Genomic DNA, 26,499 nt, shown 5'->3' with positions numbered 1-26,499 from the left:
CCCAGATACCCACACAGCTTCTTTTCTTACTTTCCTTGGGTCTGTGCCAAAATGTCAGCTAATCTGAGAGGCCTTCCTTGAGCATCTTACATAAAGTAGTGCCCCTCATGCCAATATGTTGTATCCTCCTTTACCTGCTTTTTCTTCATAGCACTTATCACCTCCTCCACTTTTACTGTTACGTAATTGCTTATTATCTAACAACTCCTCCATCCACCCCAGCCCACTAAGAATGTAAACTTCAGGAGAGAAAGGGGCTTTGTTTGGTTCACTGCCATAATCCCAGCACTTAGAACAGTGCCTGGTACTTAGCAGACACTCTATTTGTTGGATGAATGAGTGAATCCCAGTCTTGACTTTTAGAAATCTCATACCAGCTTCCTGTTCCCCTCTCTCTGTAGAACATGGTGACAGATCAACACTATGATGGGATTCTTCCAAGTATGGGGAGCTAGTAGCTAATCTTTATTGGGCACTTCTTCAGAGTTACATACGTTGCTAAGAGCTTTACCTGATTTTTCTCATTTGATCCTCACCATACGAAGAAGTAAGTACTATGATTTTCATTTTCCTGTCGAGGAAGTGCAGAGAGGTAGAGTAAGTTGCTAATATGTGGCGTAGCTGTGACTGGCACTCAAAGCAGCCTGGCTCTAAGCCTGTGCTCTGAGCCACAAAGTGTGGGTGGAGGATCTTCTCGGAAGCTTTGGACTAACTGCAGCAGGCTGGAAGGACCCAGACAGGTGAAGACGAGAAGACTCAGGAGGACAGAGCAATGAGAGCCCAAATGAGAGAGAATTTGGAAAAAGTGTATTCCCGTATGTTTTTAAGTTGGTATCTAAAAGTTTTTATCATAAATTTAAATAGTTGCAATGGATGTAAATTCTGGCAAATTGTAAATAATGACAATTTAAGATAAAACTGCTAAACCACTTTTTATAATGTTCGCAATAGAATCTACATAACAATCAGATAACCACCATCATCCATTTAAAATTACATGAATGAGCTTTTTAACATTCGGTAATTCTACACTGTTCTTTTATCACCCCTAACTTATATTTATGTTCTACTCTCTATAAAAGGTTATCCAAATGTAAGACTTTTTATGTTTGAAAAACCTTTTATTGATCACTTCTTTGCAATAAAAACATGTATGTATTAAAGTAAAATTTTAAAAATTTTCCTGTAACTGTGTGGCTCTACATATTAGAAAGAATTCTTCTGAATTGAGTAATCATTACAATTATCTTTAATATATAGCTGCTCAAAATGACATGATTACAAATTTTGATAATACATAAGCATGAAAGGTAAAATTCTACTGGAAACACATCTCTCAGTGAGATGGATGGGGCTTCCCCACCAATTAATTCATGTATCTGAATGACTATTTTTTGCCATTAGATTAACGGGGTTCAGTTTCGATTTTACTTCTTTTTTGTTTTCATAGATACAGTGCTGAGAAATATTGCTCACATAAATAGATGGGATGCTGGTAGTTTTGTTAGAGGATTGTTAATTATTTGGTTTCCTTCTGAGTTATATGCCAAAAATCCAATGGTGTTCCTTTGTCAGCTGACAGTTCAATTAGGTCCACCACTAAGTTTGTTGAAAGCAAAGAAGTGGAAATCATCTGACTTGCAAAAGAATTCATTATTCTGTCATTAGAGTCCTTTACTTTCTCAAGTGACTTTTAATTATACTGATTACTCTCACTTAGAAGTATTTAGGAAGAGTTGGGAAATTCGAGATATTGTTAATTTCAACACATCTTTTAGCATTACAATATCACTGTAATTTATATACATATTAGTTGCAGCTGCAGATTTAGCTCAACTTATTGTAAATAATAATTATGCAAATTAGAAACGTCAGTCTCTTTGTCAAACCAACTAACCAAATCAGACATTTTTCGGTCAGAAAAATTTTCACTTTTCAAGTCAAATAAACGTGTTAACAGGCGTCCCTGCGACATTTCACATTCCTGCGACATTTCTGAATTCCAAGGCAGATATGGCTTGGTCTCAGCTGTGAGTTCGTCTCTAGATAAAGTAAGATCCTTTCATTTTAGGTATTTCTAAGCTACGCTATCCTTGCTTTGCTCCAGGGCACGCCCTCAGGCAAAATGTCGCCTCCGACTTCACTCAGGGTGGAAGAGACGAGATCTTTACAGGAGAATTCTCATCAGGACCGCCCTCTCTCTACCGTGCCTGAATTCAGAGCACCCTAATACCGGTCAAAATACTGCCCTTAGAATGCCCAGTCTCGCTCTCGACTATCCCCTTAGCCTTAGGTACGCCGGGGAGGGCACTGCACAGCCCGAAGAGCACTAGGCTGCGGAAATGGTTTCTAGAGCCTGGGAAGAAGGCTCCTCTCCGGTTCCTCCAGCCTCCGTAGGGCGGGAGCAGCGGCCCACTCTGCGTCAGTTCCCGCTTGTCCTGGCCGGGGACAGCGCAGCACCGGCCGCAGCCCGGCCAGGGCAAGCCTCGCCGCGAAGGGAAGCAACTGCTCCTCGGGAGGCTGGAAAGCGAAGAGCTCCGCCGAGCTGCCAGGCCCAGGAAGGAAGCCGGAACCCTCGGCAGGGACCGGCGTGGAAGGGAGGGGGACTAATGTTCGTGCAACGCAACTCAGCGTGATCAAGGCGTGTGCCGGGGCCGGGTCTGGCGGAGGCCGGAAGTCGGCTTCTGGGCTCTCGAGCCTCTCGGGCCGGAAGTGAGGGGGGAGGGGCTTAGCCTTTTCGGCAGAAACTAGGCAGTCCTTGGGGGCGTCGTCTTGGGGAAGAATGTTTGTGTAACACTGCCGAGTGCACGGAAGGGGTGAGATGGAGGCGGGTATCGGTGCAGTGGCGCTCGGAAGGGACGGATATCGCTGTGACACTGCGAGGAGGCTCTGAGGGGACTGGTGTCGGTGTGGCACCGGCGCACGCTGAAGGAGCTGGCGGAACCGGGTGGCCATGGGGATGTGGGCGTCGCTGGACGCGATGTGGGAGATGCCGGCCGAAAAGCGTATCTTCGGGGCCGTGCTGCTCTTCTCGTGGACAGTGTATCTTTGGGAGACCTTCCTAGCACAGCGGCAGGTGAGCCTAGACGGAGCCCACCTGACCCCGACCCCCGGCCAGCCTCGGTCCGACCCCAGTCCCTGGATGATGGCTGCCGCGCCAGCCCCAGCCCCAGCCCCGACCCTGTGGTCCCAGCTGAGTCTCCTAACTCGGCCCGGTGGCGGGGTTGCCTGGCGGGGATCTGGTGTCTCAGGGACGGTTTCCGCAGCGTGATCGTGGGACCCAGGCCGGTTAGGGCCTGGTGAAAGATAGGCAGGGCTTCCGTTTTGTCAGGCTTGAGCTCTTGTGCCTGCCCCACAGCGTCCTTAGGATCCTCTGGCCCAGACTTACCTCCTTATCCTTGGCAGCGACCCATTCAAAAGGAAGCTGCTAAAACTTTAGAATCACAATTTACCCATGACACTGTGTAATCATGCTCACCCACCGGATTAGGACACCATTTTCTGAAAATAAAGATTTCACAATCCTTCCAAGGACCCGAAGGATTTTTTTCCTTTAAAAAAGTGTATATATGTTTGCCCAAAGAACAGTATTTTCTTGTTTTTCTTAAAAGCATCTTTATTATTCTAGTTTAAAAAGAACAGCTAAGTAGAAAGTGAAAGTTACATAACCATTCCCTGGAGATTATCATAATTAATAGCTTGTAATAGATGGATTACAGATCTAAACTTTTAAATGAGATCGATTTTAAATTTAATTGACCGCTTTATTGCAAACTCTCACTCCTGGTTTGCTTTACCTACTACACTCTTCGGTGTCGTCGCTGAATTGTGTCAACCATGATGGTTTTGAAAACCTTTCTCTTTTTAACTCGCTGGAACTCTTTTTCTTGAGTATTACAGTCTTTTTCCTCTGCCAGTTTGTTCTCTCAGTTTACATTCTGCATGAATTTTTAAGTTACAAAATTTACTTTTCCTCTGTCAGTATCTGGGTTACATCTTGATCTCTTCTTTTAGCTCAGGATGTTCAGTGAGGCTAAGCTGCGTGGCACTAGGTTCTCTGACATGGCTCTTCGGATGGCTTCGTTAGTACGCAAGCTTGTAGACCTAGAGAACATCCTTTGCATAAAGTGAACACGGAGTATATAGTGTCTAAATTGGGAGTGGGTACTGAATATCTATCTGTCTTACTTTAGTAATAAGCCTAGTTACAGGAACTGCTTTTCAATAGAGTCTTTACTCAGTTATGCTTTAGTGTAATGTCTTTAATTGAGGGTTGGGTAAGGTGCACAATATATAGAGAAGCCATTTGTTGTAAAATCATTGTAGAAGATGCTGTCCGTTATATTGTTTGGTATCCCCTGTATTATGTCCCAAGGGCTGAAATTACCTGTTAGAATTTGGTATAATGAGAAAGTTTGTCTTTCTTGACGATCTGATATGCTTCTGTCTCTCATTCCTCAAATTTCCCTGAATTTGGCTTCTAGGACCAAATTTAATGACTAGCCACAATATCTGTTAATACTCACGGTTAGTATATTTGCTTCCTTCTCTCCATGAATTTTCTTTTCTCTATTACAGGATGTATGTTATACCTGGAGTAAGTGGTACCCTTTGTGATGTTACAATTTTGGTTGGCATACACAAACTGAAGTGTGATGACAACCTTGGTTTTACTTTTGCCCAGTCAGCTAGCCTCAGATTCTCTTGTTCTGCTTTTACTTTCCTGCATCAGTTGTTTTCGTGGTCAGTGTACTTGTTCCAATGCAGCGTTTGTGTATGTATAAAGCAAATTCAACAGGCTTAACAAGTTAATGCTGTAAGGCATTCAGTGTTTGATCATAAATGACTTGTAATAAATAATGAGTTGGTTTGACTGTTTCATTAAAGTGTTTTCTTCAAATTATTTCAGAGACGGATATATAAAACAACAACTCATGTGCCACTGGAGTTAGGACAGATCATGGATTCAGAAACATTTGAGAAATCTCGACTGTATCAGCTGGATAAAAGTACTTTCAGCTTCTGGTCAGGACTCTATTCAGAGATTGAAGGCACTGTGAGTAATTTACTTCTTGGAGAGACAATCTATCAAATTGTTTAATAATGTTTGGGGGCCAGCCCTGTGGCCGAGTGGTTAAGTTCGTGCGCTCCACTTCAGCGGCCCAGGGTTTCACCAGTTCAGATCCTGGGCGCAGACATGGCACCGCTCATCAGGTCACGCTGAGGTGGCATCCCATGTAACACAAGCAGAAGGACCTACAACTAGAATATGCAACTATTTACTGGGGGGCTTTGGGGAGAAGAAGAAGAAGAAGAAAAAAAAGATTGGCAGTGGATGTTAGCTCAGGGCCAATCTTTAAAATAATAATAATACTAATAATAATTTGTTATGTTTGTTTTCATTTTCACATTTTTGTGACACAGAAGAGGGTACCACACCTACACATCCCAGGGTGCTTTCTTAACCTTTGTTATTGATAGTAATGGGTGTGGAGCAAAAGAGACGAAAACATAACTGTTTAGTCAGTTGAAAATTGTAGAATATGGTAAGTGTCACGCTGAGGCCAGGTGTGAAGAAGAACCTTATGTTGTAAGTTACTCCTGTAGCAGGCCTCACTTGTCTCCCTGCCTCTGTGTTACCTCTGTGACCTGTCCTCCACGTGGCAGCCAGAGAATCCTGAAGCACAGTTCTGATCGTGTTAGTGTCCTACATCAAACCTTTCACTGGCTTGCTGTGGCCTTCAGGATGAAGTCCAGATTTCTTGGCATGGTTTTTGAGGTCCTTTTTGACCTGGCTATTGCTTACTTGAGCTTCATCTTTTTATTCCTTCCCCCAAGTTCTTTCGCTCTCTTTGTTATCCATCTCATGCTTCCCTTGGTTTCTATGACTTTGAGTCTTTTCGCACGCTGGTGTCTCTGTCTGGGGTGCCCTTCCCCTCCCTCTTCAGTCCACTCTCTCACTGGAGGCTGATGAATCCCTGCTCTTCCATTAGGATCCAGCTGAGACATCATCTCTTCTGAAAAACCATTTGAAACTTCCCCTGTCCTTCAAGTCTGGGTAAAGTAGCATCCTATCATTAATTGCTATCAAAGTGCTTATCACATTGTATTGAATTTGTCTGCTTACCTTGCAGACTGGTAGTTCCTTAAACAAAGGTTACTTTTAATGTCTTGTTCGTAATTTTATTTATTTATTTATTTATTTGAGCAAGATTAGCCCTGTCCTAACTGCTGCCAGTCCTTCTCTTTTTGCTGAGGAAGACTAGCCCTGAGCTAACATCTGTGCCCATCTTCCTCTGCTTTACACGTGGGGCGCCTGCCACAGCATGGCTTGCCAAGTGGTGCCATGTCCACACCCGGGATGCGAACCGGCGAACCCCGGGCCGCCGAAGTGGAATGTGCACACTAAACCACTGCGCCACCGGGCCAGCCCCTGTTCATCATTTTATACCTAGTGCCTGACATATAAGAAGCACATCATTCATGTTTATTGAAAGAAACAATGAGTGACAGGTCATTTTTACCTAGCAAAACAAGGCCAATGTTGTCCCCATGCTAAAAGAAGAGAGGCTGTATAGTGTAGAGAAGTGTTTCTCAGTCTTTTTTCATGATCTCCCTTGGCCCCTGACCCTGAATCTTTCTAGACATTTTTTTCTTAATCGTTCCTCCATGAAATTTTAATATCACGGGTGCACTGTATATCTGTTTTGGTACTCTATGTATGTATATCTGTTATACATAAAATAAGTTAAAATTTTTTCTACCCCCAAAAACCAGTTTTTGGTTTTCCACCTCTAAGAACTGTTGAAAGTGCATGGTGTCTAGGTTGGGAGCAAACTCTGAACTCAGGTGGCTTGAGTTTGAATTTCAGCTCTACCATACTAGCTGTGTGACCTCAAAAGTCACTCAACATTTCTGTGCCTCAGTTTTCTCATCTATTAAAATTGTATGGTAATAATAGTTCCTCATTCATAGTGTTGAGAGAATTAAAATTAGTTAATATATGTAAGATGCTTAGAACAGTGCCTGATCCATTGTAAATGCTCCATAGTATTGGCTATTATTATTTTTATCATCATGATTATCATCACTATTCCTCCAGAACTCTTTTAGATCGCCTAGTACCACTAAGAGAAAGATTCCTAAATTGGAAATAATTGAGATCGGCTACCATAATTGTTTCATCAGTTACAGAGAAGGAACTGGCAATTTGTAGCTTTGTTAAATGATAACAAAATTGCCTAGCTAGTCGCAAAATTTGCCTTGACAAATACGGAATAGTAAGACTGGTGTGTTAGAACCAAGTTATTAGAAACCTCTCTCATTTCTTCAATATGATGGAAAATGGCAAAGCTTCTAGAAGAGTTAAATCTTGGTATTTTAGAAAAATTAAATGATCTGAAAAATAAAATTGCATTGGCTTTTGGGGTACACTGTGATTGCTAGTTAATTAGTCTTTTCCTTTTTTTCCCCAAAGCCCCCCGGTACATAGTTGTATATTCTTAGTTGTGGGTCCTTCTAGTTGTGGCATGTGGGACGCTGCCTCAGCATGGTTTGATGAGCAGTGCCATGTCCGCGCCAGGGATTTGAACCAATGAAACACTGGGCTGCCTGCAGCGGAGCGCGTGAACTTAACCACTCGGCCACGGGTCAGCCCCTAATTAGTCTTTTCAATATTGATTTTTTGTTACTTTCTTACTAGTTCAATCCAGGTTTAGTTACTGAGATATTGAAGATTAGTATTAAAACTTGATGCCTTCCACTGAAACCAGGAAAGGTAGCATTATTGTGGATTATGTTTGGCTTTGGTTAACTTATCTGAAGCATTTCTTCTGTTAGGGACAGGGTCCAAGCAGGAAATCAGCCTTCAGAAGAGATGAAAGTAGAGATGGTGAATTTAGACACTATCCTCGTTCTTCATTGACGTTTGATTCTTTGAAGTTCTTTGACTTAACCCCCACATGGTCATTGTAAAATGACAAGAAAACCCTTTTCAGTCTCCTTGGTTGTCACCAATAAACAGTTCCAGGAAAGATGGGCAATAGCTTGGTTGGTATGGTTGGTGATGGTGGGAATTGTTCAGTAAGTTCTAGGGGATGATAGAGGTACGGGGAGTACACGTGTAGAATGAGAGCTTTGTCATGTGCTGCGGCTCAAACTAGAAGCAGTACTGACGGGCTAAGGTTGGAAACAGTAGTAGTCATCCTCATAATATTGTATGGGTAGTGATTTTCACTTCATATGTTGTTTTTTTACTTATTATTTTGTTTGATGTTTATAACAGTGCTCTGAGGTGGAAAGTATATACATTATTAGTCCCTTTGTATGGATGAGAAAACAGACTCAGAGAAATTAAATGGCCTGCTGTTTAATGGCCAGGTGACACTAATAAATGGGAGACCTGGATTTCAAACTCTTCTCTTCTGAGTCTTTAAAATTACGTTGAAGAGGGGCCGGCCCCGTGGCTGAGCCGTCAAGTTCGCACGCTCTGCCTCGGCGGCCCAGGGTTTCACTGGTTCAGATCCTGGGCACGGACATGGCACCGCTCATCAGGCCACGCTAAGGTGGCATCCCACATAGCACAACCAGAAGGACCCACAACTAAAAATACAACTATGTACGGGGGGCTTTGGGGAGAAAAAGCAGAAACAAACAAACAAACCAAAAAGATTGGCAACAGTTGTTAGCTCAGGTGCCAATCTTTAAAAAAAAAACAAAAAATTACATTAAAGAAACCATTCTTGAAAGTCTAGCGACTGCATCACAAATGTGCTAAATTTATCCTCGGGAATCAGTAGCTATATTTACTGTTAGATAGGAAGCACTTTGTGTTACTTTGAAATCCTGTCCTGTTTGAAGACAAGTTCATTAATTCCTGTTTTGTGTTGATTAAAATGAAAAGAAGTTTGTATGCTTTGGTCACAAAGAACAAGTGTAAAGATTAATTTAGACTTCTTTCCCCTCGGTACTTTCTACCTGAGGGAACATAAGCAGAGGCCTTATGTGACCAATTACAGGTGCCACTGTTCACACACATGTGACAGAGCACCCAGAGAGAAAATGTCCAGCCTCTCTGAGACAGACTCTCCTGAAATCTCGTAGCTGTCAATAAAGAGCCCTCTTAAGAAACAGAATAGCTAGGGAGTAGAGTAGGGCTAGAAAAGTTCAAATTGTTGCTTCTCCAATTTCTGTGTGTTTCTGAGTGAGCAGTTTAGCCTCTCTGAGCCTCATTTCTCTCCTCTTTGAGATGAGGATAGATAGGTATTAAACCATATCTCATATGGTTCGTGGCAAGAACTCAGTAAGATAATGTAAATGAAGCACTTAGTACAGAGCTCAAGGCATAGCAGTTACTTAGTCCTTGGGCAAATTACTTTAACCTTTCTGAGTTTCGGTTGCCTCATCTGTAAAATAGAGATGACTGTGCTTCCTGCTCTGCCTGCTTTTCAAGGCTTTAGTGAAACAGTATATGTAAAAGCACTGGGCTTGCTTTTGTTGGGATCATTAGTTCTTTTCATAGGACATCGCCAGACGCATGCTCAGTGAGATTATCAGTATAAAGAAACTTTATTGTTTGCTGTGCTTTGTTTTTCATTCCCCAAGGTATGTTAGACAAAGTTTGCAACAGCAGTTTCCAAATGAATTCATAGATGCATTCAAAGTTCATATTAAAACTACCCTTGATACTTACTTAAAAGCTGGACTTTTAATAATAGGTGTTCCAGCCTTTCACCAAAAGCATTATAAATCCTTAATTCTGCATTATTTATTAGTATCGAGAATAGGATGAAAGAAGTGCCATCCCAAGTCAATTAGTTCAACAAATGGAGCATATACCATACAGTGCTGCCAAAGCACGTCTTTTGGGAAAACAGGGTTTGTGTCCAAGATCGAGTTAGTTGTAGTAAAGTGGAAATAGCTGGCTATAGAGTTAAGGGAGTCTTTAAAAAGGCAGTTTATTAAAACAGAGGCTTTCAAATGTTGGTGTATGTCAGATTTACCTAGAGACCGTTGGGCCCCACTTTCAGTTCCTTTCTTTCTTTCTTTTTTTTTTTTTGAGGAAGATTAGCCCTGAGATAACTGCTGTCAATCCTCCTCTTTTTGCTGAGGAAGACTGGCCCTGAGCTAACATCCATGCTCATCTTCCTCTACTTTATTCGTGGGATGCCTACCACAGCATGGCGTGCCAAGTGGTGCCATGTCTGCACTGGGATCCAAACTGGCGAACCCTGGGCTGCCAAAGTGGAACGTGCGCACTTAACCACTGCGCCACCAGGCCTGCCCCCCACTTTCAGTTTCTGATTCAGTAGTTCTGGGGTGGAGCATGAGAATTTGCATTTGCAACCCATTGCCAGGTGTTGCTGATGCTGCTCTCCAGAGACCGTATTAAACCAACCCAGCATACTGGTAAAAACCTAGAGGAGGGACAGCATCAGGTGTGGGTGAGATTGTGGGGGAGAGGAGCCCTCAAGTACTGCTGGTGGGAATGTAATCTGGTATAAACACTTTAGAGAACAAGTTGATAATACCAAATAAAGTTAAAAATCACCATGAATGGATCTAAAAAAATGTAGAATGTAAAAAGCAAGTTATCGAATGGTAAGTACAATATGATATCATTTATATATAGTCTTAAAAAGCATACATAAATCACCGTATTATTTATGGATACATATATAAACATGGAAAGTAGATTGGAAGGCTACCCATGAAATATGTGATAGTGCCATGAACCTTCAAAACTGCGAGGAACCGTGTCTGAACTGATGAGAATATTGTGCTTCTAACCAAGGAGTGTGATTGATTGTCGTGTTCCTGAGACTCCACAGAAAGAGAAAATAAATTAATTCCTCTTGACAAAATGCGTTCCACAAACTTAGTATCTGTTGTGGGAAGTCATGTTTCTTTTCTTTTTTTTTTAATTGAGTTAATGATAGGTTACAATCTTGTGTAATTTCAGTTGTACATTAATGTTTGTCATTCGTGTTGTAGGTGCACCACTTCACCCTTTGTGCCCACCCCCCACCCCACCTTTCCCCTGGAAGTCATGTTTCTTAAGCATGTATTCTCTTCTAATTTTAAGAGCTGCTCCCTCATTTGAATGTCATAGTGATTGGTGAATATCTGTGTTCACTTTATCTGCCCAAGACAAAGGGTTGCGCTGAGAAAGGGGCCTCCTCTTATGAAACCCAGACTCAGGATTCACCTTTTCCTTACCCAGAGAAGGCACAGATAGCCCATTCTGTCCCACTAGTTTGGTAAGTGGACGTGACTCTCCACTTACACCAATGCTAGTACTTTGTCTTCACTGAAGAGGGCTGTTTCCTTTCAAGGAAAAGCCAGTTATGGAGCCTTATAGCCTGGTTCAAATCCCATGTCTGTCACTCATTAACTGTGGGATTTTGACAAATTGTGTAACCTTTCTAAGCTTAGTTCCTGATCTGTAAAGCTTTTATTGTGGTCTTTTGGCAAAAGCTTTTTTTTTCTCATACAGCTTTGCACAATATATGGTATGTGGTATAATTCATATACCATACTAATTCATCCATATAAAATGTACAGGCAGAAATCTTTTACCAGTCTAAACTTGCTGTCTCAATTGGTTTGTATTTATCTACACGTATATTCTGTCCTAAATAAGGTAGGTCTCTTTTTTCTTTAGAAATAATTATTTTGTCCTTTTTTTTAATAAAATGCTCTCATGTGATAGTTTCCAGTGCTGTTCAAATGTAACTAAAGTATGCCTTGTTTTATAGCTTATTCTTCTCTTTGGAGGAATCCCTTATCTCTGGAGACTTTCTGGACGGTTCTGTGGCTATGCTGGCTTTGGACCAGAATATGAGGTATGTGATTCATTAGCATGTATTTGTCAGACTCTGTCTTTTCGCTTGGCCAGCTTTATACTAAAGTTAATTTTTTGGGTCCTACCATCATTAGGCTTGCTTCTGTCTGTATAGTGCTTGTCCACCCATGCTGTGTTAGGGTAATGCTAGTTACTGTGACAAACCCCAGAATTTCAATGGCTTATCAGAACAGTTTATTTCTCAATCACATAATGGCCCAGAGTGAGTATTTTTGGTCAGCAGGTGACATTCTTCTGTGTGGTAAGCCAGGAACCTAGTCTCTTTTTATCTTATGGCTCTGCCTTCCCTCGAGTGCCCCAGAGTTCTCTGCATCCAACAGGCAGATGGAATGAGAGGATGGAGAAAGTACATGCTCTTATTAACTCCTTTGGCTCCAAAGTCATACCTGTCTATTGTTTTCACATTTTGTTGGTAAACCAGTCATTTAGTCTTACATGCAAGGGATCTGGGAAATGCCGTCTCTGTTTAGGCAGCTGCTTCTCAGGAATAACTTGATGCAATGAAAGGGAAAGGCATGGATTTTATTGAACCCACACCAAGTAGATACTGTGTGCCACATACACCCTTAGCAGGTGCTTCAAACAAAGACAGAGTATCTCCTAGCATCTCCGTTGCACTGCTTAAGTTGGACTACCTGCTCTTCCAGGAACTCATTACTGGGCAAAGCCTTAAACCTAAGACTCCCACCTGTAATGGATGCTGGGACACTCCTTCCTGACTTTTCCTTGGAAACTGCCAAGTCTGTTCTCTCTTTCCTGACTGTTTATTTGAAATGATGGCTCTCCTCTACATTTATAGATACCTTGGGCTCATCCTTTAATTCAGCTCATGCTGTGTCCTTTATCTGTAAACCTTTTTCTAAAGCAGTCAAACTCTTTTAAGACCTCTTCTTCCTGTGATATCTCTGTATCTCCTCAGACAGGCTCCTGACCTGCTGGACGTGGTGCCGCAGTTTTCTTAGATATGCTCTGCGTTGTTTCAGAAACAATTTAAGGGGTTTCATATAAACATCATGACTGACTCCTTATTCAGTTCTCATCTTAAATCTCACTTTCTCAGGACCTCCCTGATCAGTCCATCTAAAATAACATCCCTCTTTAGTGAAACACGTCCCCTTATTTTCTTTTCTTTGTGCAGTCATGTATTGCCTAATGACAACAATATGTTCTGAGAAATCCATCGTTAGGTGATTTCGTTTTCGTGTGAACATCGTGGTGTGTACTTACACAACCTAGATGGTATAGCTTACTACACATCTAGGCTACATGGTACTAATCTTATGGGACCAACATCGTCTGTGCGGTCCATTGTTGACCAGCATGTCGTTATGTGGCACATGACTGTAAAGGCACTTATCACTGTCTGCAGTTATCTTGTTTATTTGTTTAGTTTTAATCTAGCTCCTTGACAAGAATTTTAAGCTCTAAGGGAAAAGAGACCTGATACATTTTCTTCACTGCTGTGTCACCAGTGCCTAGAACAGTGCCAGTGACAGAATTGGTACTCTATAAATATTTGTTAAATGAATGAACACAATCACATACATACACATTTAAAAGTATTCCTTACCTTAATAGGACATATTTTATGTAATGGTCTGAGACATTATTTTTGCATTTAGCAATGTTTAGAGATCTCTTCCTGTCCGCGTATATGGATTTTTGTTTTCTTTAAAGGCTGCATGGTACTGGCAGTCCTTGTTTTGCACAGTTCTGGTATACACAAATTTCAGTTACCAATATTTAGTTAAATAGCACCGGTCCCTCAAGGACGCAGTTCAGATTTCAGTTACCACAAGATATTGTATGACTAACTGTATGAAGTACAAACTTCCCTGCTAACTCTTTAGTCCACGAATCACTGTGCAAATAACAGATGCTCATAGTGATCAGTGACCAGTCACGTCACATTTTTCAGTCTGTCAGTGGTTGGCCGCTGTGCGTCTGTTAGTCAGTTACTCAGAGTGTGCAGTTGTTTTGCTTCCTGGCCTTCCAGCTGTAAATCCACATGACGTTTTACAAAACTGGATAATCGAAGGAGGGACTTAACCAACAAAGATGGAAGTGTCCCAAAGAAATGAAAAATGGTAACACTGGAAGTGAAATTCAAATCCAGCCTACATGGAGTTAGAGAAGAAGAAATAGCTAACCACAGAAATGCTGACGCTGCTGCCATTAGAGAGATTCTAGATACGCAGCCAGAGGAACTTATCAGTGCAACGTTATTGATATAAATGGGGAAAGTGGTTGTAATAGAAAGGATGAAGCTGTCCCAGAGGAAGCGTTATTGGCAAAAACTCTCACATTAAAGGATTTCTTGAAGGTATTTCATGACATTGAGAGCTGAAGGATAAAATGTTGGAAGCTGATCCAACCTTTGAGAGGAGTAAGGCAATTCACCAAGGCAGAGAAAAGATGCCCTCTCCATATCATACGTTACACAATGAGAAGGCGAGCATTGTTCACACTACTCCTGTTTTGTACAAAGAAATAAAACACTAATTCTCTATTTTTCTAATGTTTTAAATTACGATGTACTAAATAAATATTGGTTTTATTATTCTTTCCATATCCCTACATATTTAGACCTGACAGTAGGAGAGTCTTCAGTATATTAAGGAACACTTTAAAGATCAAGAACAATCGTAGTTTTTTATATTGATTATTGATTGCTCTCCACAGTTTGAGTTTGCAGTCGTTTTTACGTTCCTGCACTACTCTGTAAAGCGAGGACCGCTTGTATTCATTGTATGCATGTATCATTTATTTAATTGCTCGTCTATTGATAGGTGCAGGACTGCTTGTATTCATCATATGCATGTATCATTTATTTCATTGCTCGTGTATTGATAGGTTAGTTCCAAATTTTCCTTATTACAAATAATGCTATAGTGCACATATTTCACCTGTCTTTATGCTTATGTATAAATATTTATGGAATTAATTGGATCAAAGGCTATGTATAGTTAAAATTTTGACAGATGCTGCCAAATTCCCTCCTAAAATAGCTTTTTTTGGTTTATGTTCTTTCATAGTGTATGAAGCACTAGAATACCCTTTTCCCTGGATCCTCACCAATGTTTATTATATGCACAATCTTTTTAGTTTTGCCAGTCTGATGGGGAAAAATTTTATTGTGCTATTATTTCATATAAATTATTATTGAATGGAAAAGTCAGATTATAAAGCAACATATGTAAATAAAAGTATGTGTGAATATCCATACACATTTTTTATAAAACTAGTATCCTAGTGATAAACATGTGGATTGGTTCAGTTTTTCTTAATTGCATATAATGGTGCCCATCTTTGTGCACAACTTTCACGTCTGTAAAAGATCTGAAATAGTATATATCAAAATGCCGAAGTGGTTTTTTCTGGAGAGAATTTTGGTAATTTTTATTTCCTTATTTTTGCTTATCTCTTAAAATTCAGCAATGAGCATGTACTTCTCTTATAACTAAAACCAATTTCTACGCTAAAAAAAAAGAAGAAGAAGAAGAAAAATAGGTGAAGCTCAGCTTATCTTGGGTATAGGCAGTGTGTCTTTCAGCAGGACTTTCTGCTTTTCCAAACTACCGATAAGGGCTATTGCTATCAATGTCCTTATTTTTCAACAGTGAGGTGTGGCTCAGCTCTTCTCCGCAGGTAATGGACTTAATGACTCAGAATGCTCCAGAGCTCTGTTGCCACATCATGAGCATGAGATGGAGTGAGTAGGTTCATCTTAGACAAGGGATAAATCATGCCATTCAAGATGTGTTGGTCTGGATCACTCGGCCCTAATACCGAGGCCTTTATAATGTTCTGTGTCCTAGAGCCTTCAAGCGTTTACTGATAGGGCTAGAGCCCAGATCTTGTAGGCTTTGAGAAGCTATGAGTTCAAACTCCTTGTCATTGTCTGGTAGACCTTGTTCCTAGGAATCTTCTCCTTTCTGAGTTAGAATTAGAGATCTTCTGAGTAAAGCTCCTGGGGGTTGCATACTCTCTTATTTCCCCACTGTGACTTTACTGTCACACCTCCTTTTTTCAGCTAGAATATTTTCCCTAACTCAATCACCTTTCTAAACTTTAGCTCACACTTGTCTGTTAGGAGTGGAAGGGTCTTATAGAAGATTAGTGGGAAGTAGTTTTTTGAGGTCAGATTATGAAAATCTTTGAAAACATAATGGGTTTGAAGTGTTATATTAGAGAGCCATGAAAAGTTTTTTAAGTATTAAAGTGGGGTTTCAGATTAATTTGGTATGCGTGTAGGATGGATTGGAATGGGAGCGACTGATAGTAAGGAAGGGGACCACTTAAGAGGCTGTTTTAGTGGATTCAGGAAAAATAATTTAAAAAACTCTTGAAATCTTAGTGTTTTAAGGAGGGAATAAGCCCATTGGTTGGGGGAATAGGCAGACCTATTGTTCATTTTCTTCACGCAAGTAAGATAGTTTATGGATAGAGTTATTAATTTAAAAGTGGTATTTATGCATAAGATAAGTGAAATATATTAAGAAGGAATCAAGTTGTTTTAAGTTAATTCAAGGCTCCAGACATCGATGATTTACGTATTAGTTTGCAGAAGGAACTTGAATTTATAGCATATATTGATAAACTAGGGAGAATAGGAGATGAGCAAATGTCTAGATTTCCAAAGGGGGTAGATTCTGTGCAGAATGCTAAACTTGATATCACTGCCTTATCTAAACTCTATATTGAATTATTAAGAGATTTATGAACTTTTAAAAAAAGAATAAAACAAGAATAGAGCTCAATTACAATCCCAGAGCAGCTTGTGAGGGGCACATGATAAAACATTTTATAGTTAATCAGAAAGCCTAAGGACAAGGGAATAGCCAAAAAAATTCTGAATAAGTAAAATAATGACTGGTAACTTTTGCTCTCAGATATTCAAATCTGTCATAAAGCTTAAACACTGCATCGGTACCAGAAACAGGCCTACATAGATGTAAGATCTTGTTATATGATAACGGTGGCATTTCAGATCAGCGAGGAAAGTATAAATTATAAATTTTCTTAGGACAACTGAGAAAAAATGTTTCTAGTTTATATCCTACAAGAAAAATAAAGACACAGAATGAATTGAATATTTAAATATAGACAAAGAAACTTCGAAAGTATTAAAACAAAAACTATAAATTTTAATGTGATCTAGAATTTTTTAAAGCATGACACTAAAGGTAGAAACCCTGAAGATAAAATTTAGTAGATTTGCATTAAAGTTTCTCTGTGGGAAAAACTGCCGTTAGCAAATTTAAAAGGCAAACTACAGACTGAGGGAAAATTGCCACATGTGACTGATTAAGAACTAATATATTTAATATAGAAATAACTCTTTATAGAAAGATCACTTTAGAAAAAATTGAATACCTCACCAGAAAAATGAGCAAAGGCAGAGATTCATATGGTCATTAAATACATGAAAAATATAAATCCATATTGACAATCAAATGTATTTTAAAACAATGAAGTTTCTAGGAATTTTGCCTGTTTGTTTGTTTTGGCCTATCAGATTGGGAAAAAAGTTAAAAAGGATGATAGGGCAGAATTGGTGAGGGGTAGGGAAATTGTCTCATGCTGCTGGCAGCCCGAAAGCTAGTACAGTTTTTCTGGAGGACAACTTGACAGTATGTGTCAAAAATCTTTAAAAAGCTTAACCTCAGACATTTCGCTTTTATGAATTTGTGGGAAATGAATGCAGGAGAGGCATGTATAAAGGGGTTCATTTTAGTATTGGAATGAATGCTGTACTGGAAATAGCCTAGGTGTCCGCCTATACAATGGAATACTCTAGAGCCATTAACAATGAAGAAGTAAATCTATTCATTGATATGGAAAGATGTTCATGACATGTTAAGTGAGAAAAGCAGGTATTCAGACAATCTGTACAGTATGATTGCATTTTGGGGAGATGGGATTCTGATTCAGTAGTTTTGAGAAAGATCCTGCAATTGCTTTTAAAAAAATTTTCCATTTCCTGTTTGGGAACAAATGGTGGAGTAAACTGCCCTGCATGTTGCAGCTAGGCACATCTCCTTCCTTGCTCTTACCCTTTCCTTTCCACCTATGGTAGAAACTTACATTGGTTCCATCTTTGCTACCAAATGAAATATGCTTTGGTGGTGTGTGGTATGCTCGCATTTACCTTAAAAGACTTTAGTTTTACTCTGGGGAGTAAGAGGGAGAGTGACAGTATAGTGGGAGGGAGAGAGGAAAGGTTCTGTTTGCCTCATTGCCCTTCCCCCCTCCCCACAACTCCCTTCATACTAATTAGCCCTTGTCCTCCACTATCCTAGGAAAAAGTTTGTAATGAGAAATGAGGCAGTTCTTGGATTTTTATTTCCTAAGACTCATTGTAAAGGCAATTAAAGTAATTCTTAATTCAATTAAAGTAATTCTTGAGGGTAATTTCTCTATTGGATTTTGGCTTTTCTGTGAAAACCTTAGCACAAACTGCCCCACCTGCCCTGGCCCATCTTTCTTGATACTCTAAGTTTCTCTGCCTGGTCCCAACCAGGACCCTCATCTTGTCATCTTCCATTTATAGAGTGCTCTTTTGTCTCTCTATGCTTTTGCAAATTGCATGGTATTCTTCCTCCTTTCCTCTTCTCTCCTGTCCCACTAATTTGTCTCTTTCTTCAGAGTGGGATCCCAAGTCTTATCAGCCCTGTAAATCTTCCTTGAATTCACCAGCATATGTGGCTGTCTCTAATTTTTTAGTTCTTGGAACCATTTGGTCTATATGACTTCAGGTAATTTTCATATAGTGCCTGTGTAATAAAAGAGGAATTGTTTGATTGCCTGCTTCTCTTGAAAGTAAACCTTGAGGGCAGAGATATTTCAGACATTGTATTACCCATAGAATCAAGCACGTACTGTTTGAGACAGTAGTAACTACTCAGCAAATACTTATCCAATTGTTCACTAAAAATTCATTTGAAGAATTAATTAGTATTACACCATAAAAACTCCCATTTTTTTCCTCTTGTGTTTAGATCACTCAGTCCTTGGTGTTTCTGCTGTTGGCTACACTTTTCAGTGCATCAACTGGTTTGCCATGGAGTCTTTATAATACTTTTGTGATAGAAGAAAAACATGGTTTCAATCAACAGGTAAAATAGAGAATGGAAATGTTTTCTTTTAAATATGAAGACCTTTTGTGCTTTTGTCCTCTGCTGGTAACAATTGAAACATAATTTGCTATTTTAGCACATGATTTAATTGAGGAAAAAGGAACTGCAGATATGTAAAGATCATGCTTTAAAGTCTTGTCATAAACTCTAGTAGCACTAATGTCTAGTGTTTTTCAGCTAATAATGTTTAAATGAATTTATTGTAAACTGTAAAATGCAAGACATGTAATGTAAGATGTTAGTGTCATATAGTATAGTCTCACAGCCTTTTAATTTTTAAAATTGCTTTAATGGTATATCCTTTTATTCACTTATTAGTCATTTTAAAAGCAGTTTCTGGGGCTGGCCGGGTGGTGTAGTGGTTAAGTTCACGTGCTCCACTTCAGCGGTCTGGGGTTCACAGGTTTGGATCCCGGGTGCAGACCTACACACCACTTATCAAGCCATGCTGTGGCAGGCGTCCCACATATGAAGTAGAGGAAGATGAGCACAGATGTTAGCTCAGGGCTATTCTTCCTGGAAAAAAAAGCAGTTTCTCAGTTTCTTTTGATTATTTCTTTTTTCAGACTTTGGGGTTCTTCATGAAAGATGCAATCAAGAAATTTGTTGTGACTCAATGCATTTTATTGCCTGTGTCCTCACTTCTACTTTACATTATTAAAATCGGGGGTGACTATTTTTTTATTTATGCCTGGCTGTTCACATTAGTTGTTTCTCTGGTGAGTAAAATCTTTGTTTCATTTCTGTTACAAAAGTCCCTTGGTGAGATAACTGTGATTTAATCTTCATTAGCATGTAAACAGTTCTTAAGAAGCAGATGAAATATAAATAGATAGTCATATAAATTCCCACCTTGGTTTCTGCTTTTGGGTATAGAAATAGGAGAGTTGACTCTGACCATGGATTTTCTTCTGTTCTTGCTGACTCTTACTGATCCTAGAAGCTAGTTGTTAGTTACTTTTAATGATCCAGTTGTCAGGCAGTTTTGGGCTGTGCATTTGTGAGTTGCTACCAGAATGGATGACTAAGTTTGATAATGTACTGACTCTTGACTGAGCTCCAGTGCCTAAAAATCATGGATGTTTTAAAGAGAGAGTAGATGTAAGAGGGATGAGAAAAAGAAAGCATAAACGTATCTGCTTTTCTTCTGCCCTCCTTCCCCTGCCTTTCCCCTCCTCCTCTTTCCCTTTCCCCTTTCTCACCTCTTTACCCATCTTCTCTCTTCCCTTCTCCTTCCTCCTTTCTTCTCTTCTCTCTTTTCTCCCCCACTGCCACTTCTCTTCCTTGTCCCTCCCTTTTCCTCTCACTTCCCTCCCTCACACCTTCTTTTCCTCTTCTCTCTCCTGTATTTGAAACTGCTTCACAACACACACATCTACAACACAATCAAAATGGTCTGTTCACAGCCCCCAGAAAATGCCATCTATCAGTTCTTCAACTCCACTATTTTAGTCTGAATTACTGTGGTGCTCATTGCTTCACTTCCCACTGGTGGCATCAAGATCAGAAAATTGGCACTAGTTGGATTTACACATATCTGTTGTGTGGCAAATTGAAGTGAAAGGAAAGAAAGCAGAGGAAATGCTCCAAAAATGCTTAAGGAAGTGCTATTTCAACCAAAGTGTACGCTTGCAGACTGCAGATAATTAATTTTAGCAGACCAACCAAATAACAGACAGCACACAGTAGTTCTTTTTTTTAGCAAGACTTCAGGTCTATCATGATTACTCTGAAAGGCGGAATTCCAAGTTAATGATGGGCTTATGAAGTATCAGAAATCCCCAAGAGAGTTTTGAATGGACCATTTGACTTTTCAATTATTACCACCTAGAGATTACTCATTTTGATTAATTCGTCAAACAGATGTTGAGCACTTGCTATGTGGTACTATTTGGGGCTAGGACTAGTAGAGCAAATAAGATAAGGTCCCTGTTCTCAAGGCTGGGATCACATAGTTGTTGTAATATAAATGAACCTGTATAATGAGTAGTTTTTGTTTGAGGTGTGTTCATAGGTTGCTCTGACTTTTACTTTTCAGGTGCTTGTCACTATCTATGCTGATTATATTGCCCCTTTATTTGACAAATTCACACCTCTGCCTGAGGGAAAGCTTAAGCAAGAAATTGAAGTAATGGCAAAGAGTATTGACTTTCCTTTGACTAAGGTGTATGTTGTTGAAGGTAAGGCTTCCTGGGGGTAAGAAGTCTTTATTTGAGTAGTTTCTTTTCTTTGAGTACTTTGTTCTCAAAACTTTAATGAAAGAACGAATCAGTTTGGTTTTTTTTAATTTATTATGTAAAGATGAGGGTTTTACGCTTTGGCTTTTAAGATTTATAGGAGTTGATGACATAATCCAGAGATAGAAACTGGCGGCCTGGTGCCAAATTCTGCTGTTGCCTGTAGCTGTGGTTGGTTGTTTTAAATTTTGGGCCAAGGCCTTTATCACTCCCTGTTGTATCATGTATACTAGACTGGTTTATTCACTTCTGTTACCTGCCTGGCTCCATTAGATAGTTGAGTTGGACTCTTGCATAGTCAAATTCCATTTAGCACTAGTTTGGGGGCTCATAAACAAAACCAACGTTATTGCCTTTATCTCCTCCAACAAAACTTCCAGTGTTCTGGAGGACTCTGATCTGCAGATTACCAAGAGCTGTAGTACCGTTGGGTACTTCAGACTAGTTGAACTCTGCTTTTTTTGATGATTGCTTTTGAGAGTTAAGCTATCTGTTAGCTTACATGAGACCACTACGTCTCAAGGAGGCCTGCAGCCATGTGGAGTGAAACTGTTGTGTGGTGCCGGGACTTTCAGAACCTGTAAATTGAAATCCATGTAAATGAATGAGACTCGTCCTGCCTCTGCCACTTACCAGCTGTGGGATCTTGAATAAATCACTTCACCCCTCTAGGTTTCAGTTTTGCTTCTTCTAAACCACAATTTGGCAAATGTTTTCTGTAAAGGGCTAGTAGTAAATATTTCAGGCTTTGCAGGCTACGTGATCTCCATCACAGCTATTCAACTCTGCCATTATTGTACAAAAGCAGTTATAGGTAATACGTAAACAAATCAGCATGGCTGTGTTCTAATAAAACTTTATTTATAAAAATAAGTGGCAGATTGGATTTGGCCTGTAAGCCATCGTATGCCCATCCCTCCTCTAAACTAAAAAAAATTACCAGTGAGAAACGGCTATACTGGATGAAGGAGTAGAAACTGAGAAGTAACTACAGGATCAGGGGTGAACGGAGATGGTCACAATTGGAAAGAATGAACTAACAGCGACTAAAATAGTTTAGAAATCTCAGATATTTAGTGGCTTCTGAGGTTATACAGCCCAACTAAAGACACAATAGGGACATTTCTATGGGGAAGTGGTAGAAGAATAAGCCAATTCCTACTACTTCTTTATCCTCTGAGATCACTGCCTTTTAGCTAATATTAAACTAGTAGCAAACTGATCAATCCAATAAAACGATCTCTGAGGGGCTTTTACTGAACGGGCAGTCTAAGTTGCTGATCACTTAAGTTATAGTCAGATAACATGAAATGACAGCTAATGATATGACGGTAGAGGTACTCAATAAGATATGTGATATATACCGTCAGTGCTGTATGATTTTCAATGAAATAGTCAGGAAAGGCTTTATTGAAGGAGGGTTATAATGTGAGTTGAGACTTCATGGAAAATCAAGATTTGAGTAGGCAGAGCGTAGCATTTCACAGGTAAGGCGGTGGAGTCAGTAGGCTTGGGTTTGAATCCTAGCTCTATCACAAATTACCTGTGTGACTTTGGGCAACTTACCTTTGCTAAACAAAAGTTTACTCATCTGAAATATATGTTTTTGTTGTTAGTGGTAACAATCCTTAAAGATATTTTGAATGAATGTTGTTACTAACAATAACAACACGTTTTAGGGATATGTAAATTGATAGGGATATTATAGTGAAAAGCCAAGATTCCAGCTCTCAAAAAATGTCAGATAGCAGGTGCTGAGCAGAGAACTAAACTAGTGTGATGTGATGAAGAATGACTGAGTAGATACTTTAGATTGGGTCATCAGGCAAGACCTCTCTGAGGTCTTGAATTTAAGCTGAGACCTGAAGGAAGGAGTCATCCATGCTGAGATCAGTGGGAAGACCTTCCAGAGCTTTGTTTGTTCAAGAAACAGAAAAAAGTCCAGTGTGGTTGCAGCATAGCAGAAAAGTGTTATGACATGAAATCTAAGATAATAGGCAAGAGTCGGACCACATAGGCCTTTGTAAATCAGGGTAAGGAGCTTGGATTTTATTTTAAGTTCAGGGGAGAAAACTACTGAAGGTTTTAGGCAGGAAAGTGACACGGTCTGGTTTGTATTTTTTAAATTTCTTGAATTGCTGTTTGGAGAATAGATTGTAGGGGGAGGCAAGAGTAGAAGCAGGAAGAACAGTTAGATTGTTGCAGTAGTCTAGATAGGAGATAATGGTTGCTTAGACTAGAACGATAATAATTTATGGAGAGAAGTGGATGCACTGGGGATATGTTTTAGAGGTAGAGTTGATGCAATTTCCTAATAGGTTACATGTGAAGAAATAAGGGGGAAAGGGAGACATTAAGGATAACAACCTAGATTTTTGGCCTGAGCAATTGGATAATGGTAGTTTACTGAGATGGAAAAAACTGGAAGAAGAGCAGGTTTTTAGGGAATTAAGTTCTGTTGGATGTGTTATGTTTTGAGATATCTACTGAACATTGTATTAGAGTTCTGTAAGCAATAATTAGTTGCAAACAAGCAATAGTAACCAACTGTGGCTGGTTTAAGCAGAAAAATTCCTTATTGAAACAATATTTGATAGCTCACAAAGTCACCAGGAAAGCTAAGTTTACCAAGCTTGGAAAATGGGCTATTCCATAGGGAGACTAGAAACTCAGAACCACACTGGAGGTCCAGTCTGATGAGGACACTGCTGTTGCCTCCTGCTATTGGATTCAGCAGTGTGCAGCCCTAACATCCCTGCCACTAGCACCTGCAGAATTAATTCCTCACTGCCCTGCTGCTTTGCATAATTATTAACTATTCAGAGTCCCCAGTGGGTGCATCTGATTGACTGAGCCAGAGCGTGGGGCTAGCTGCCAGGAGTGCAGGGGAAGCAAATATCTGGCTTTGAGATTTCTCAGATGAGAAGTGGTCTCTCACAAGATTTACATGTATAGAATTCCCTAAACTCTGAAGGGAGATTCCAATAGTAGGCCAGGGGAAAACCATACATAAGAAAGTAAATAAATAAATATGCGCTATAGACATCCTTGTGAAGACGTAGAGATGTCAAATAGGTAGCTGGATATATGAGTCTGGAGTTCTAGAGAGAGATCAGGGCTAGAAATTTTGATATGGAAGTATCTGGCCCATAGATGGTGTTTAATACCATGGATGAGGGCACTTCGAGAAGAAAAGAGGGCTCAAGTCCTAGTCAGCAGGGGAGGAAAAGCCAGCAAGAGGCTAAGGAGAGACCATTGAGATAGGAAGAAAACCAAGAGAACCTGATGTTTCTTTTGAGAGAGGAGGAGAAAGTGTTTCAAGGAGGGAAATACTACATGCCACTACATGTGTGCCACTCACCACGGCAGGCACAGTGGTAAAAAAAAGCTTACAGTCTAGGGCAGGGATACTTAAACTTCAGTGCGTGTAAGAATTCCCTGGAGAGTTTATTGAAAGAAAGATTCCTGGGCTCCATTCCCAGAGATTCTGACTTAGTAGGTGTTTTTAGTATCTACTTCTAACAAGTGCCCCTAGGTGATTTTGGTGTAAGTGTTCCTTGGGCCACACTTTGAGATGCTTGGACCAGTGGGAAATATTAAGGCAGTAATTTAACTTTATTTATATGCATCCAATCTGCCTACTTCCATAAATAACTTAAGGCAGCTTCCAAGAAATATTTTAAAATTAATTTAAAAATTAGAATTGGAGAAGATCGAAATGAGAGACAAGTGTAAGACCTCAGAATGATACACAGCTTTTCAGATTCTAAGGTCCTACATTGACAAAATTGGACCACATGTTTGGCTCTTAACCTCTAAGCAACCAAACCAAAAAGTGAAAAATAAATAAATAAGAGATGCTATTTACCAAAGCCTTGCTGTATTCTAAAATACTGCCACATATACTGCTATATATATAGAATATAGTATTGTTCTCAATATACTGCTAAATGTACTTTACGTTAGAAATATGAGTAGATACAAAATTCACATTTTCTGAGACATCTCAAATTCTCAAGAGAAATAAATTTTATCGTTTCTTCTTTTAAAAAAGTATGTAAGTAATAGTAATTTTTATGGATCAGGCAGTATGCTAATTGATTTACTTAGAATTTCTCTTGTAATCAGTTATCCAACCCAAGGAGGTAGATGTTAGCCTCATGTCATAAACAGGAAAATAAAACTTAAATTAAGAAAGTTCCTTACATTTACACAACTAATACATGGCAGAGCCAAGATTTGAACCCAAAGTCTGCTCTTAACCACTAAATTCACTGCATAGTGTAGAATGTTTAGAAAATAAAGGAAAATATAAAGAAGAAAATAAAAAATCAACCATTCGTCAGCTACTGTTAGCCACTGTTAAAAATTTAGGTATTTTTTTCCAGTCTTCTTAAAAATAGCTTTAATTTTTTTCTGACTATAGAAGTAAATATATTTATTTTAAAAGCCTTGGAAAAGAAGGAAAAGTATAAAGGAGAGAACAAAAATCTATAGTTCTAGAAGTCAGTGATGAACACTAATATTTTGACATATTTCTTAGTAGTCTTGTATTTATGCTTTTCTATTTCCATGTTCATGTTTTTCATGACAATTAGTGGAACCTTATATACATGAAGTTTCATATCCTTTATAGTATATTGGTGAGCTTTTTCGTATCTTGTTAAATTTCTTCAAAAGTATTTTTTTCTGGCTGCTTAAAATTCCATTTCATAGCTTCACCGTGATTGAATCCTTCCACTCTTGGATACCTAGCCTTCACTTATGTACTTATTGCTGTAAAGCTGCCATGAGCATAAATATTTGTTGGCAACACGGCAGGGAAATAGACTCTCCACGGCTGGCGGTGATTTATGTTGAGACAGTTTTCTTCAGGTATTAAACAATTTGAAAATGTTAATGTCCTTTCCAATACTTCAATTTCTAGGAGTCTCTCCAAAGGACCCCAGACTTTATAATTATTTTCCATGCTTTGAACTGTCTTTTCCTTAGGATCTAAACGCTCCTCCCACAGCAATGCTTATTTTTATGGCTTCTTCAAGAACAAGCGAATAGTTTTGTTTGACACTCTACTAGAAGAGTATTCTGTACTAAACAGAGACATCCAGGAGGAGTCTGGCATGGAACCCCGCAGTGATGGAGAAGGGGACAGTGAAGAAATAAAAGCTAAAGTTAAAGTGAGTTCTTCTTTTCCTAAGAGACCCTGGCTTAGTTTTTATAAACAGTTCCTGTGACAACTCAAAATAACCTCAATTTCTCT

The 26,499-nt window shown here is 39.5% G+C and overlaps 1 protein-coding gene across 3 annotated transcripts in view; it reads left to right on the top strand.

Moving 5' to 3' along the window:
- Positions 1-2,195: 2,195 nt before the first annotated feature.
- Positions 2,196-26,499, top strand: part of ZMPSTE24 (zinc metallopeptidase STE24) — a 54,167-nt gene continuing 29,863 nt past the window's right edge. Inside the window, exons 1-7 of one of the 3 annotated variants that reach the window (XM_008524168.2) lie at positions 2,196-3,076; positions 4,910-5,056; positions 11,757-11,843; positions 18,865-18,981; positions 19,569-19,721; positions 21,041-21,182; positions 26,232-26,416. In XM_008524168.2, the coding sequence (XP_008522390.1) occupies positions 2,954-3,076; positions 4,910-5,056; positions 11,757-11,843; positions 18,865-18,981; positions 19,569-19,721; positions 21,041-21,182; positions 26,232-26,416 (954 nt within the window). In that variant the 5' untranslated portion in view covers positions 2,196-2,953. The remainder of the gene's footprint in view (positions 3,077-4,909; positions 5,057-11,756; positions 11,844-18,864; positions 18,982-19,568; positions 19,722-21,040; positions 21,183-26,231; positions 26,417-26,499) is intronic. The other 2 variants (XM_008524169.2, XM_008524170.2) reach the window with 2 other exon arrangements.

Source organism: Equus przewalskii, chromosome 2 (assembly GCF_037783145.1).
Source record: "Equus przewalskii isolate Varuska chromosome 2, EquPr2, whole genome shotgun sequence".
NCBI lineage: Eukaryota > Metazoa > Chordata > Mammalia > Perissodactyla > Equidae > Equus > Equus przewalskii.
This window is presented reverse-complemented; position numbering and strand designations above follow the sequence as displayed.